General features: G+C 46.8%; 1 protein-coding gene across 2 annotated transcripts in view; it reads right to left on the minus strand.

The window, feature by feature from the left end:
* Window positions 1-7023: 7023 nt before the first annotated feature.
* Window positions 7024-12814, minus strand: part of hjv (hemojuvelin BMP co-receptor) — a 6395-nt gene continuing 604 nt past the window's right edge. Inside the window, exons 1-5 of one of the 2 annotated variants that reach the window (XM_080470701.1) lie at window positions 10980-11124; window positions 10451-10501; window positions 9325-9407; window positions 8455-9008; window positions 7024-7986 (exon numbers count right to left, since the gene is read on the minus strand). In XM_080470701.1, the coding sequence (XP_080326827.1) occupies window positions 7366-7986; window positions 8455-9008; window positions 9325-9400 (1251 nt within the window). In that variant the 5' untranslated portion in view covers window positions 9401-9407; window positions 10451-10501; window positions 10980-11124 and the 3' untranslated portion in view covers window positions 7024-7365. Of the gene's footprint in view, window positions 7987-8454; window positions 9009-9324; window positions 9408-10450; window positions 10502-10979; window positions 11125-12814 lie in introns of those variants that run through there. The other variant, XM_080470700.1, reaches the window with a different exon arrangement.

Here is a 12814-nt window from a genome sequence, read left to right on the forward strand (position 1 = left end):
CTTCTGGTCTGGAGGACCCGCGTCAGGCCTCAGTTGACTTGAGGGTGGAGGACATGAGGACTGACGTTGTCGGGCAGCCCCTCCCCCGCGAAGAGGGTGTAGCCGTAAGCAAACAGGTTTCTGTCCCGGCAGGGAGCTGGACTGCAGGGGTGGAGGTTTCCTGTGTGGTGAAGCACCGAGACGTTGACGTCACAAAGACCGTGAGCAGCAAACCGGGTCAGATAGATTATGATTATTAAGATTATTGAGACACATTATAGAGCATCTAACATCAGATTATAGAGCATCTTCCTTCTCTAACATCAGGCTATAGTGCATCTCCCCCTCTAACATCCAGATTATAGAGCATCTTCCCCCTCTAACATCAGATTATAAAGCAGCTTCCTCCTCTAACATCTGATTAAAGAACATCTTCCTCCTCTATCATCAGATTATAGAGCATCTTCCTCCCCTAACATGAGATTATAGAGCATCTTCCTCCCCTAATGTCCAGATTATAGAACATCTTCCTCTCTAATGTCCAGATTATAGAGCATCTTCCTTCTCTAACATCAGGCTATAGTACATCTCCCCCTCTAACATCAGATTATAGAGCATCTTCCTCTCTAATGTCCAGATTATAGAGCATCTTCCTCTTCTAACTTTAGCTGAGTCTAATGACTGGATGAATCATTAGACTCAGTCACACAGTGCTGATCACTCAGCTAAAGTACGATACTCTACAATAAGTTACTTTATATTATCAGTAACTAGTAAAGTAACTTCACAAACCCTTTAAGAAATAACTAACAGTTTCTCTTTGCGTGTTTCTTTCCCCTCAAGCTTCGGGGTTTTTCAGATTCTGTGTGTTTCATGTTTCTGTAGGAAAGTCAGATGGCTGCGTTCTCCTGACCTCTGTCCTCGGCGCCGGTTCCGTCCTCTTGTTTACCGTCACTGTGACGCTCAGCATCCTGTTGTCATGCCAACGGAGGCGACAGAGTGAGTCGATCTTCATCGGGATGTTGACAGGCTGCAGTGACGCAGCAGAAGTTTGAGTATGTGACGAGGAAGAGGAGCATATCTGTAAATAGTGAACTTTTCGTTTTTGTTATCTGTCCAGAACAAAGATCTGATGGTGCATCGAAGATCAACCACCAGGTAAAAGAGGCCAGTGATGCTTGATGATGATGATGATGATGATGATGATGATGGTGATGGTGGTGGTGATGGTGATGGTGATGGTGATGGTGATGGTGATGGTGATGATGATGATGGTGATGGTGGTGGTGATGGTGGTGATGATGATATTGATGATGATGACGATGACGACAACGATGATGACAATGATGATGATGACGACAAAGACGATGATGATGACAATGACGAAGATGATGATGACAATGACGACGACGATGATGACGACGATGACGACGACAACGATGATGATGATGACGACGACGATGACGACGACGACGACAAAGACGATGATGACAACGAAGACGATGACAACGACGACGACGATGACGACGAAGACGATGATGACGACGATGACGACGACAAAGATGATGACGACAACGATGATGACGATGATGACGATGAAGACGACGACGACAAAGATGATGACGACGACGACAACGACGACGACAACGACGACAACGACGACAACGATGATGATGACGACGACGAAGATGACGAGCGTGACAACGAAGACAACGAATATGACGACGACGATGACAACGATGATGACGACGATGATGATGATGACGACGATGAAGACGATGATGACGACGATGACGACAAAGATGATGATGATGACAACGACGACAACGATGATGACAATGATAATGATGACGACGTCGAAGATGACGACAACAACGATGATCACAATGATGATGATGACGACAATGACGACGGGGGGGATTAGAAATCTGAATTTAAAGACACTTAACTGTTGTTAATTTTATTTTTCATCTCATGTTTATACGTATTGAAGTGAATACATGGAAATCATATGCAAATATATAAGTCAGTGTCTTTGTGTTTACTTTTCATTATGTCGCCCAAAACTATTTTTCCATGTACTCATAGACCAGCGATAAAGATATTTCTGATTCTGATATACACAAAACTTTTATGATGCATCTTCCAATCTTTGTTTCTCCAAAAGATTGTAATCCAAAATGACATGACAATCAAACAAATCTTCATCTCATAATACATGAAAAACAAAATGAGGTCTGTCAATGAAGTCATTTGATTGATACAGAAGAGAGCGTCTTGGTTTGTTCAGCGTGAGTACAGAGAGAATTAAATCACATAAACATTTAAATAAAAATATATAAGAATCATAAATATTAAATACAAAATGCATTAGAGGAAATAGTAGATTTAAGTTATGATAAAACATATATTTCTTATCAGTTTCTCACCAAAATAGTAAGTTTCTTTTTGAATTAACAAACATTTCATATTGAGAATCACAGGTATGTGTTTCACTTCAGGTATGCAGACGACCCACGTCACAGGTGCAACAGGACTGGAAACTGCAGCGTCCAGCTGAGCTCAGGTGGTAGAGCAGGTCGATTTTCTACCAATCCAAAGGATGACGGTCCGATTCCCAATCAAAACCAAAGTGCTGTTGAGCAACACACCGAATACGTTCCTCATAGTGGATGAGCACCTGTGTGTGTGTGTGTGTGTGTGCGTGCATGTGTGAAGTATTTGCTATTTTCTATTGTATAAGAATAGAATATATAATCAGTACGAAGAGGTGTGTGCACACTTGTTTTCATACTTTGTGAGGCCCAGTCCCTTAATATTTTCCTTCCTCTTGGGGACCGAAATCATTAACATGACATCCCACTGTGTGTGTGTGTGTGTGTGTGTGTGTGTGTGTGTGTGTGTGTGTGTGTGTGTGTGTGTGTGTGTGTGTGTGTGTGTGTGTGTGTGTGTGTGTGTGTGTGTGTGTGTGTGTGTGTGTGTGTGTCATCTTCCCAGAGCTGCCACCTGCAGCTTCCAGCAGAGGAAACACTGAGCAGACTCATGTATCTGGTCAAACAACTTTTTTGGCTCCGACGACGGCGACGGCGACGGCAACTTTTTGGTTCTTGAGTGTGCTTTACTCTGAAAAAAAAAAAAAATCACACATTAGGATAAAGGGAAATATGGGTCAGAATAATGAAAAGTATGAACTGTATGGAAACTAACTTTATCGAGTAGCCTGGTCTTTTAAATGTGTATTTTGGTCTTTGTCTGTTTGTGGAGTTTGTTGTGGTTCTGATGTTGGTCGAGTTGTTGTGTCGTTGCCACTTGAGGCGACTCACCAGTTTCCTCAGCAGGTCTTCTGTCAGGATGACGACTTGGCTCAGAGTGTCGGAGGGACTGCAGACTTGGCGCAGTCTATCGGCGCACTCCGGGTACGTGGACAGGTTCTTGTACGCCATGACTCGCTGCAAGTACACAAACACCAGCCTGAGTTCAGTCGGCAGATCGCAGCAACTCCAAAACTACGTCAGTAGTAAAGACTTCATCGTCGTCTGGTTCTTTCAGGGCGACATCTTTCATCCTGGAACCCGAGCATTTTCAAACATTTGGGTTTTCAGTGACTCTGTTGTCATCTAAACAGGCCTTAAAACAAAACTGAAGCCCCGCCCACACAACTACACCTTTTCCAGTTCCAAAGTGGAGGAATTATTTTATTCGTACGGTCTGACCCATTGGTAGCAGCACTCAGGGGGAGCCCGAGGTTCTTGGGAATGTAGGAGGAAACCCATGTAAACACAGGGAGAACATGCAGTTAGTTGGGTTCTGTTGTTCTCTATCATTGTAAGAGCGCTTTGAGATGTTTGTTGATGTGATTTGGCGCTTTACAAATAAAATTGAATTGAATTGAATTGATAGCAAACTCCACACAGCTGGGCCCTGGGCTGGATTTGAACCCATGACCTTCATGCTGTGAGACAAGAGCACTAACCACTGCGCCGGAAAACGCCGCCTCGGCTTTGACGTGTGGACGCCTCTCGACCTATAACCCCGCCTCCCTCTCCATGACGTCACTTAACAACAACAACATGGCGGACGACCTGCTGCAGGTGGCGCTGCAGGAGCGGCTGATGTTCGACGCTCTAACGAGGCCACATGGTTGATTTCTGTGGCAGTTACAGCGCCACCTAAAGGTGATCTGGTGTTTTCATGTGAAATTGTTGTGTGAACCGGAGTGAACCGGTCCTGATAGTCCGCGCCGGTGTTTCTGTCGGTGCAGACGTCGGGGTGCAGGTGCAGGAAGGCGCGTACCTCATCAGACCTTGCGATGAGTTTCCTACACGGCACGTCCAACAGGTCCTTCACAAAATTCTGCAACACAAACAAACCGAACTCTGTCAAACATGAGGGATCTGTAAAAAACTAACAGGGCATTCATCCGCTCGGTTTGGGGAAACTAAACCAAATTTACAATCACTGACAAAACCAGGCACTCTACCTTCATTATAGCACTCTGTGGTTTTCAGGAAGAATTACTTTATCATCAATGTCTTTGTTTTATTATATTATTGTTTATTGTTATTGTTATTGTCACCTGGTCTGGTTTTATGTAGGACAACAGATGGAAATGAGCTTTTTGCCAAATCTGCTTTATTCACCTGGAGGCTTGTACATTAACATGCACCGTCACTTCCAAATAAACAAATTAATTAAATAAAAACTACAGTTTCTAACATAAGTACAAATGTAAGAATTCTCCCCAAATATAAATAAATAAATTCATCTCCCCTCACTGCTGCTCCCTGGTGCCCACACGTGGAATTATTCCAGTATTGTGCCTTTAATTGAAGACGACGTCACATAGTGGTTTGATGACTGGAGGCAGTAAATAACCATGAGGATTGCCTCATGGTACTATCCTCATGGTACTATCCTCATGGTACCCCACCAACCCCATTTTACAATCCTTATGGTATTATCCTCATGGTACTATCCTCATGGTACAGCCCTGAGTGCGACCCACTGCTGCCACCTAGAGTCAGTGAGTGGAGCCTCACCGTGCGCTGCAGGATGCTGGTGTAGTTCTGCATCACTTCCTGCAGACTCTGGATCAGACTCTGCTCCTCGCCGTTCGCCTCGGCCGTCAGCGTCGGGTTGGCGGCGGCACGCCGGGCCCACCAGCCCAGGAACAGAAGCAGCAGGTACCCACGATGCACTGCCACACAATGAGAGAGCAATAAACTTAAAAGGGTGCAAACACAGATAATGTTTCTGATGTGGGCATTTGATGAAAGTGTCTTCAAATTCAGATTCTGAACTTCGGATGAAGAAAAAGTAAACTTCCAATCTTGTTACAGGTGGCAGGAGCTCACACACTTTTTCTCCCATGACTTCTCACCAAATTTCCACAACTTCACTGCTGACTGAAATATACTGAATTTACTAAACTAATGTCAGAACAATGTTCACATAATGAGAGAAATTTAAAGACCGAGTCTTTTGGAAAAGACAGGAGGAGAACGTCACTGACTTGTGAGGAGAAGAGGCGTCGGCGAGCGGTGAGAGTCGGTCTGGCGTCTCCGAAGTCCTGGAGGTGCAGTGAGGTGCCGCTTCCTCGCTGCCAACGCTCATATTTATCCTCATCCATCCCCGGCAGAGGCCCATTCTCTGGAAGTCGAGTGTCAGTTCCTCAGAAGCCTTTACATCACTGCTGGTTTTTCCCCTGCAGAGTCAGATCAGTGAATCTTCTCCACCAGATCCAAGAGGGCGTGTCCTCCTCATCACGGCCGACGGAAACTCACCTTCCCTCAGTCACCTGATGACTCCACTCACGATGAGTCATCACAGCTTCCACAGCGGTGAAACATGAGGAGAGTCTCCAGAGATGCTGAGGGATCCAGCAAACGTCCCGTCACATTCACACAACAAGTCACAGACTTCGGCCGCCAGCGAGGTCGCGACTTCGAAAGGCTCCTTTCCACTTTTCCAAGTGAGTTCTGTTGACCCGATGAAGACACTCAGGCTCCTTCCCGTCTCCATGGAAATGGGAAACACCATCCTAGTAAATATACAGTTGTAGTAAAGAGTTGTGCACACGTGTGAGCAGGTTGAGGAAAACAAACATGAAGAGCTGCTTCTGTTGTTCACCATGAGAACCGAACATCTTCTACATTTACTACGACTTCATCTGCATAGGACAGAACGTTTCTTCATCACTCCCTGGAGAAGGTCCACAGGTTGACTCCTGCTCTTCTCCGTGTGGTTCTATTACACACACACAACGCCCTCTAGTGGAAACATGTAGACTACAGAGTTTTGTTTCTGTGTGAGAGGAAGAAGGAGCTGCTGACACCGTTTCCTCAAACACTCTGAATCAGGATGGTGAAAAAAGAGAAACTCCAGACACACGTCACATAATTCTTCTGTTTTTCTTTCAGAGGAATTTGATTCATGAAAGTATTTTTCTGCTTTAGCTTTAGCTTTAGCATTAGCATTAGCGACATCATTATCTCGCCCTCTTCACTGCTGCCTCTTCTTCTGGAACCTTCTCCAGAAGGTCTCTGGTGACTGTGATGAAGCACAGAGCTTCAACAACAGCACCAACAGGTGGACCAACATGAAACTGCATCGTTTTCATTGTTCCGGCTATTGCAGTGTAAACGCAAAACTTTTCTGAAATGAAAAGGAAAAATCGATTCTGACCTGGGGAACGAAGGAGGAGCAGATTAAGAACTGAATCTCTTTCTAGGAAAAGACAAAGTGTCTCTATTTGATGAGGCCGCAGGAGGCCGCAGGAGGCTGCAGGTCTTGGTGGAGACGTGGTTCTGGTGGACCTGGACACTGTCCCGGTCTCAGAGGAGGATCAGGTCCATCGTGAACAATGACTCTCACCTTTATATTGAAACCTCATGAAGAATGACTGACAGAACTCCTCACAAAGGAAACGGAACCACAAGAAATTCAAAGTGGGAAGTGGGAAAAATACCACTCTATATCGTCAAACTGGAAACTTCCCACCAGAAGCTAATTTGACGGCACTAAACACAACAGGAAGTGAACATCTGCACAGAAAACAGTATTTTAATGATTCACTCTGTAAGAAAAGGCCACATTCCATTAGCTTGTGTAGCTAGCACAGTTAGCTTGCACCAAACAAACATTTTGTAGACGTGAAGGATATAAATAATATTAACTTAAAATCAACTGATGACAACGATATTGGTCATTGAGTTGCAGGTTTTTGTGGCTCCAACACAAACTGTCTCTCCTGTAATGTCAACTCTCCCAACGTGGAAGCGGGAATTTCCCACCATGTAGCTTTCTGTGTTCCCACTTCCCACTCCCGCTCGTTTTGCTCTTTGTGTGATAACTTTCCACTGGATCATCGACCCCACTTTGTCTGCGTCAGGCGCCAGTCAGAGCTCCCAGCACGCTGAGTGCCAGCAGCAGCGCAGCGAGGCGTGGCGGCCCCGCGGCCGCGGCGGGCAGCAGGTGAAGCCCCTCCCTGTCCGTTAGCATGCTGCGGGCGTCTTGCAGTGCGCCGACGGCCGCCTCGCTGGAGTTCAGGTCTCCGCTGGCCAGCAGGTCGAACACGCAAGCCTGGTAGTAGACGTCACGGGCAGGAAGCAGCGCCCCGCAGTGGGCTTCGGCCCCGGCGGGGACGGGCACCGACTGGTCCGGGCTGGGGGGGCGGAGCCTGTTCAGTCTCTGCGAAGGCGGGCAGCCCCACACGCACAACTGCAGGTCCTGCTCCGGCCCGAAGGCTTCGATGACGCCGCGCGGCGCCCGCACCGACAGGCCCAGCGAGCGGCCGCTCTGCCGGATCACCAGCCGTGTGCCGATGTGCGCCGCCCGGATCTCCGCGTGTCGCCCGGGGCTGTGGGAGTGCACCGCCAGGCTGCGGTGACCGCGCCGCTCGCCGCTCCACACCGAGCCATCAGCGAAGGCGGCAGGAACGTTGTCCAGCTCGGCCTGGTAGAGCTGCTGGTCGATGCACTGACGCCAGTTCTTAAAGATGATAGTGATCTGATGGGAAACACGGTCACAGTGTCAGGAGAACAGTCCAGGTCAAGGTCACAGTTCAAGGTCACAGTGTCAGGAGAACAGTCCAGGTCAAGGTCACGCTGTCCAAAATGATGCTTTTTCACTTTAAATGTTCTGTGAACGGGGCCTCAGCTCCACTACCTCCAGTCCAGTGTTGAAGTCGGCTTCACTCTCATATCAAGTTGGAGTTAAGGTCAGGGAGAAACACACCTTCTAATGCAAAACCAACTTCAACACCAAACTGATGACGATCAGTCAGAAAAATACAGACTCATCAGCTGGATTATCAGTTTTCATATGTTTCAGTGTATATTTCTGTCGTGATACCAAACTGACAAGGGGTTATGAAGTACTTAACTTAAATAGCCTGCAGTACCTCCATGGACCACCAGGAGGCCGCGGCCCACATGCTGGGAATCACTGTGAAACGTCTGGTGAAGCGCGACTAACCTTGGTGAGCACTGTGGCGAGACTCCCCCTCCTGGCCGGCGAGCTGGTGGCCTGCACGTACAGGTACTCGTTGTCAATGAGTGGCCACGCCCCCTGCACGGCGCACGTCTGGAAGTCGTCGTCGAAGGTTCGAATGTGCGGGTCGCCAAACACGCCGCAGTGGCGGTACTCCGGCTCGTGGCCTTCCCTGCCGAAGAAGCTCCTCTCGTACAGGCAGGTGTCCCCGGACAGCGTGCCCTGGGGCAGTGGGCGGGGCTGGGCGGTTGGCCCCGCCCGAGGGCAGCGGTGCTGGATCAGCAGGTCCTCGATGCCCTGGACGGCGGAGTGGTACGCCAGGTCACCACGGCACGCCCGCGCCATCCGCTTGGTGCACATGGCGTAGGAGCGCAGGGCGCTGCAGTAACCCGCGTTCACCGCCTCCCTGCTGAGAGCGGCGCCCCCTGCTGGAGCTCCACCCTCTCCTCCGCCTCCACCGCTGCTGCTGCTGCTGCCCAGGTCCAACGTGGCCGCCACGAAGTCCGAGTTACACCTCAGGATACGACAGGAAGCTCCGACTGCAGCAGGACGAGTCAGAGACAGCGTGAAGAGAAGAAATGTGAGAAACTGAAAAAGTTACTTAGTTACACTAGTTACTGCAAATTAGAAGTAACTAGTTCTTCAGTGAATTGGTCGTCGTAACCTGTCTCAGTGTGTCCTGTCTTATTAATGTATTTTGATGTCAGAGGAGGAAGATGCTCTATATCTGTGTGTGTGTGTGTGTGTGTGTGTGTGTGTGTGTGTGTGTGTGTGTGTGTGTGTGTGTGTGTGTGTGTGTGTGTGTGTGTGTGTGTGTGTGTGTGTGTGTGTGTGTGTGTGTGTGTGTATACGCACCTGTATTGTAACTCAGCTGGACCAGCAGCAGAGTCAGGTAGATGCGACGTGTCCATGGTAACAGGCAGAGCGCCATCAGCAGGCTGGGGGGTGCGGTGCGGTGGTGAACAAACAATCAGACACAGCGGAGGTTTAGAATCGAGTGTGTCGACGCTACAGGTGTTGTACTGCTGCAGACTTTGACTCCTTCACCCGCCTGTCATTTTGTTAACGATCCGTTGTCAGTGAGAATACGATGACGAAGTCTTGTTGTTACCGTCGCCAGCAAAAGTTGAGCGAGGTTTTGTTTTCATCTGTGTTTATGTATTTATTGGTTTGTGTGTGCTTTAACGACTTCTCACAAAAACTACAAGCCGGAATTGCATGAAATCGTCAGAAGTGATTTGTCATCATCAAGGACCAGTCGCTTAGATTTTGGGACGTTAGCGGCTAAACATTTTCGAATAAATCCCCAGAAAACTGTGAAAAAAAGAATGTCCCATACAAAGCGGATGAGAGAGTCACCTCATGGAGGAGCTCAAAGGAGATCAGCGTCTGTTGCCATGGAGACGCTCCCTGCTCAGTGTTTCACAGTGATGCAGCTGCCTGACAAGCTAGTTAGCATCTATATGAGCTAACTGCTAACATGCTAGTGATGCTAACTCGATACCACAAACAAACGTGGCGTTGGGGAAAGTCTGTGCTCTACCGAGTGTAGCTCTAGTTTTTAAAAGTGACTCAATTCAAGTGAAAAAGACGTTGTCTTTGTGTTTTTGCTTCATTAAAGTTTCAGGGCCGGAGAACTCGGGGCGGTCCGAGGCGAGCGCTGCTCGGAAGTCATGACCGTTGCGTTCACACATTTCAAATTAAAGCAGAATGAGTGAACTTCAGTGGTTCTCAGGACACTTCATCACTTCATCCTCGATTTCACAAACCTGGACTCGACACGCTGGCGAGCCGTTGCCCCCCGGCGATGAAGCAACACTCTGCATGGTAACATCAGATTGTGTCATTTCTGCTTCCTTCTGAAGAAGTTCAGTTCCTCAGTTTGAGGAACAAACTATGATTCATTCTGAAGAGCGTCAAACCGTCAAACTGTCAAACTGTCAAACCATCAAACCGTCAAGTCCGGGCCAACTCGACTCACCTGGGTGACGTCAGCTGAGGGCGTCCTCCTCCTCAGGAGCCATTAGACAATCTACACACACACACACACACACACACACACACCGTTAAATACACACAATGCTGAAATGTCCTGTGGTGTACCTCAAGGTTCAGTTTTGGATCCCCTATTATTCACTCTGAGCATTTTCACAACACTTTTTTCTGTATTCAATAATTGTGTTTAAAATTAACACATTTAAAGCTTCATAAATTACACTCACATAATAATTATATAAACGTTTTCACTGTTTTATTTTATTACCTATTCATGAAGACATGCATACAATTTAAACCTTTTCACATTTAATATGCACATACAATATGCAGCTCTGTTACTCTCACTAAACTCCTGTTTACCAGCAGCGTCTCATTCATCGTGAACTGGGATTAGCATTAGCATTAGCATTCTGATAGCAGTGAGCTTCCCCCGTCGGGGAGCTGTCTGCACATTGGTGGTTGATCTCAGCTGTTCTGTGGCTTCGTTGTCCCGGAGACGATCTGAGTCCTACCTGCAGGACGTCGTCACAATCCGTCCGTGAAAAAAAAAAAAAAAAAGTGTTTTTATTTTCACGTTTGTTTTCATGTTGGTTCCAACATGTTTCTGCTGGATCACACCATCAGACACACGCAGCGTTGCGGTCGGCCTCTGTCTGTGTTGTAACTTGGACTCTTATTTGTTTGACCCCCGTTTAGGTTTTTTTTTTTTTTTCTCCTGCAGAGCAAACATTAGTGGAGGTGGGCGGGGCTTCCTGCCATGCTCCATGGTCATTGGTTCAGAATAAAATTTGTGAAAGCGAACGAAACAGCAAAACCTGAAAGATCTTTTTTTGTTTGTTTGTTTGAATTTATTTATCATAAAGTATGAACTCAGGCTGACTGGGCCTTTAGTGGTCAGGTTTTGTCAGGGCCCACCACAGCCCCCCAGGAACCCCCCCCCCCCCCCCCCCCCCCCCCCCAGAACCCCCCAGGACCACTCAAGTACCACTCAAGGCCCTCCAGGCTTCCATCTGGGATTTAGTTTTGAAAGCAAAAAAACTGCAAAACTGAATATTATTATTTCTCCTTGAAAACAAAAATATTTTTTGATGATCTATTTTTTACTGTACATTCAGTTTGTTCTTGTTTACCTGTTATTTTAAGCACATTTTTAAAATTCCTGCTTTGCTGTTTTAATCTGGCCTTAATTCGAAGTGTTATTTTAATTTGGTTGGAATATTTTCCCCACACAGAAATGAGTTTCTCGAGATGAAACAGAACTCCAAAGAGTTAGCGTGTTAGCACATTAGCATGTTTCTACGTGGGAAAACTAACAAAAGCATGAAGAACACGGAAACGCAAAGAACAAATTTCTCTAACAACGACGGGGAAACATGATGAGGCTAACGTGCTAACATGCTGAAGATAATCTGTAAGCTTTGACGGTTAGAAAACATTTAAATCTGAATTTCCGACCTATAAAAGTTGGACGTTGTGATTATGACTTGTTTTGAGTGTCAGGTTACGAAAGCTCCGCCCACTTTGGGCCTTACTGCCACACTGCTTCCTGATTGGTTCGCAATATAACTTGTGCTTCACCAGAGGGAAGCTTTGAGGAGATTCCACATGTTAGCATGTTAGCATGTTAGCATGCGCTAATACCGTTACAACTTCTACAGTTTTACCAAAGTTCTGTTTTTATGGTGTGTGTGTGTGTGTGTGTGTGTGTGTGTGTGTGTGTGTGGGGAGGGGGGGGATTTTAAACCGCAGTTGCTTCACGGAGTTACACAGACTTATAAATACCTACATACTGTATGTGCAGCGTGCGCGCGTGCACACACGCACACACACACACACACACACACACACACACACACACACACACACACACACACACACACACACACACGCACACACACGCACACACACACACACACACACAGATAAATAAATAGATAAATAATTGAAGACTTAAACAAGCCAATAAGAAAACACTGAATGAGTCATTAAAATGACTGAATGAATATTTTCTCCTTCCTCCTGACTCGTCCCGACTGGATTCTCTCGTCTTCATCAGAATCATCATCAGCTGCAGTTGGAAGACGTTTCTTTATATCAACCAATGATCACGATATTGATCCGGATCGACATGAAGACGCGTCGTCCGCCAGCTGATGACGTTTCTGACGAAGACGCTGACGAAGACGCTGACGAAGACGCTGATGAAGACGACAGAATCCAGTCCGCTGTCGGGAAGTTCTGTTGAACAAAAGCCTGAACAGAAAATACTAAAATAAAATAAAGTCAAAGCTTTTAATGAACCGAGCTGAACTGAATAATGTTTAATTTCATGAAATAGATGAATGAC

The sequence above is a fragment of the Lipophrys pholis genome (assembly GCF_963383615.2).
Source record: "Lipophrys pholis genome assembly, chromosome: 9".
In the NCBI taxonomy this organism is placed as follows: domain Eukaryota; kingdom Metazoa; phylum Chordata; class Actinopteri; order Blenniiformes; family Blenniidae; genus Lipophrys; species Lipophrys pholis.